This window comes from Emiliania huxleyi (assembly GCF_000372725.1).
Source record: "Emiliania huxleyi CCMP1516 unplaced genomic scaffold EMIHUscaffold_4973, whole genome shotgun sequence".
In the NCBI taxonomy this organism is placed as follows: Eukaryota; Haptophyta; order Isochrysidales; family Noelaerhabdaceae; genus Emiliania; species Emiliania huxleyi.
Window position 1 is genome coordinate 1 of NW_005198264.1, and position 1,640 is coordinate 1,640.

At 69.8% G+C, this 1,640-nt stretch overlaps 1 protein-coding gene across 1 annotated transcript; it reads right to left on the bottom strand.

Moving 5' to 3' along the window:
* Positions 1-445: 445 nt before the first annotated feature.
* Positions 446-649, bottom strand: EMIHUDRAFT_78536 (hypothetical protein; the record flags this gene model as incomplete). Its single annotated transcript, XM_005767391.1, has 1 exon — positions 446-649. A coding segment is annotated over one exon (204 nt), but the record flags the coding sequence as incomplete, so codon positions are not given.
* Between the last annotated feature and the right edge of the window lie 991 nt (positions 650-1,640).

A 1,640-nucleotide genomic window follows, 5' to 3' on the forward strand; every position in this document is an offset into this window, starting at 1 on the left:
GAGGCGCCTCTCGCGCCGGCGCGCAGCCGGAAGGCAGAGTCAGGAAGCTGTGGCCCATCACGCGGAGCACTCCGCCGCCGCGACAGCCGCCGCCGCCACAGCCGCCGCCGCTGCCGACGCCGCTAATGCCGACGCCGCCGCTGGCGCCGCCGCCGGAACTCGGCCGCGCTGCGTCAGAGAGTGTGGCGATTGCGCCGGGCGAGAAGGAGTCGGCTGCGCCTGGCGGGTGGGTGAGGAGGAGAACAAAGCCGCTCTGCTGCGGCAGCGCGAATGGGCTCGTCGTCTCCTCGCCGTCGGCTGCCAGCAGAGCGGCGTCCGCAATCACGCCGAGCGCGGCGGTGGACAGACTGCTGAGTGCGGGACCGTTCGGCCGGCTCGGTGCTGGCTCGGGCGAGTCGAGCTCCGGGTCGTAACGCGGTCGACGAGCTCGAGCAGTGAGCGACGCATCGTGCTCCCGCCTCCGCAGATCATCCTTGAGAGTCTCATACGCCTCCTGCACCGCCAGGAATGCAGCGGACGACCCGCGTGACGGTGCAGCCGTGCGGTCGGGGTGCAGGAGCAGGCACTTGTCGCGGTATGCAATGCGGATCTCTTTGGCCGTTGCGCCCCGAGGAACGCCGAGGGTGGCGTAGGCTGAATGGGATGGCATGCCACCGACAGGGCCCCCGGAAAGGGTACTGTGCGGTACCAAAGTCTGTGCAGCTGTGAACAGCAGCTCCGTACGCTCTCAAGGCCGACCCCCCCCCCCCTCTCCAGTTCAGATCACGACCCCCTCGGAGGGGGCCGGGCGAGGCGTACCCCGAGGGCCCCGCTCTTTCCCGGCAGCGGCGCGCGCGCGCACACACAAAGACGCTGCCCCCTCACACCCCGCACCGCACATCACACACCCCTCGTGGCCGTTCTTCAGTCTGCGGCCAGGGCGCGCTGCACCGGGCCAACCTGCGGCCGTCGCCACGTGCGGCGGGGCTCACCGCGGGGCAGCGCGCCGACGACGTCGAATGCGCCGCCGTGGCATCGCGGCGCCGACGACCAGGCTGCAGGCTCAGAGGATGACCCCGGGTAAGCGTTCCCGTGCCTCGACAATTGCCGCTGGTAGGCGCGCCGCGCCGAACCATGGCGGGCGCGCCGCGGCCGCGCGCAACCCTCGTCACAATGCCAACCGCGCGCGGCCGTCGACCGGCAAGCACACACGCCTCGACTCGGACACAGTGTTCCGAGGGCAAGGGAGAGGGGCTGGCTCCTAGCCCGAGAGGAGAGCTTCCGAGACCCACTACAAGACCACGCACTCATCATCCCGCGGCCTGGCGGTCGGCGGGATTGCAACCAGTCTTCGCGTGCCGCCTGTCGTTCGCTCGGGCGCCTTGGGCGTCGGGGTGGCGAGCAGGGGACGCAGCTCTGAGCGCCCAGCGACGCGTGCCGGATGGAGTCCGGCCGCGGGTGACTAGGGAAGTTCGCTCAGGATGTGTGGCAGTCAGTTCGGCTGAGTGTCTTGTCTTGTGGTTCTGTGTGTCGCTCCTGTGTGACCGTCATCGCCCGTCTAGCGTCCACCCATACCGCGTTGGTGTCCCAGTCGTTGGTCGGACTGTGTTTCGCCTTCCCATCAATCAATCAGCTCCTGAGCACGGCGCCGCAGGCGCCAT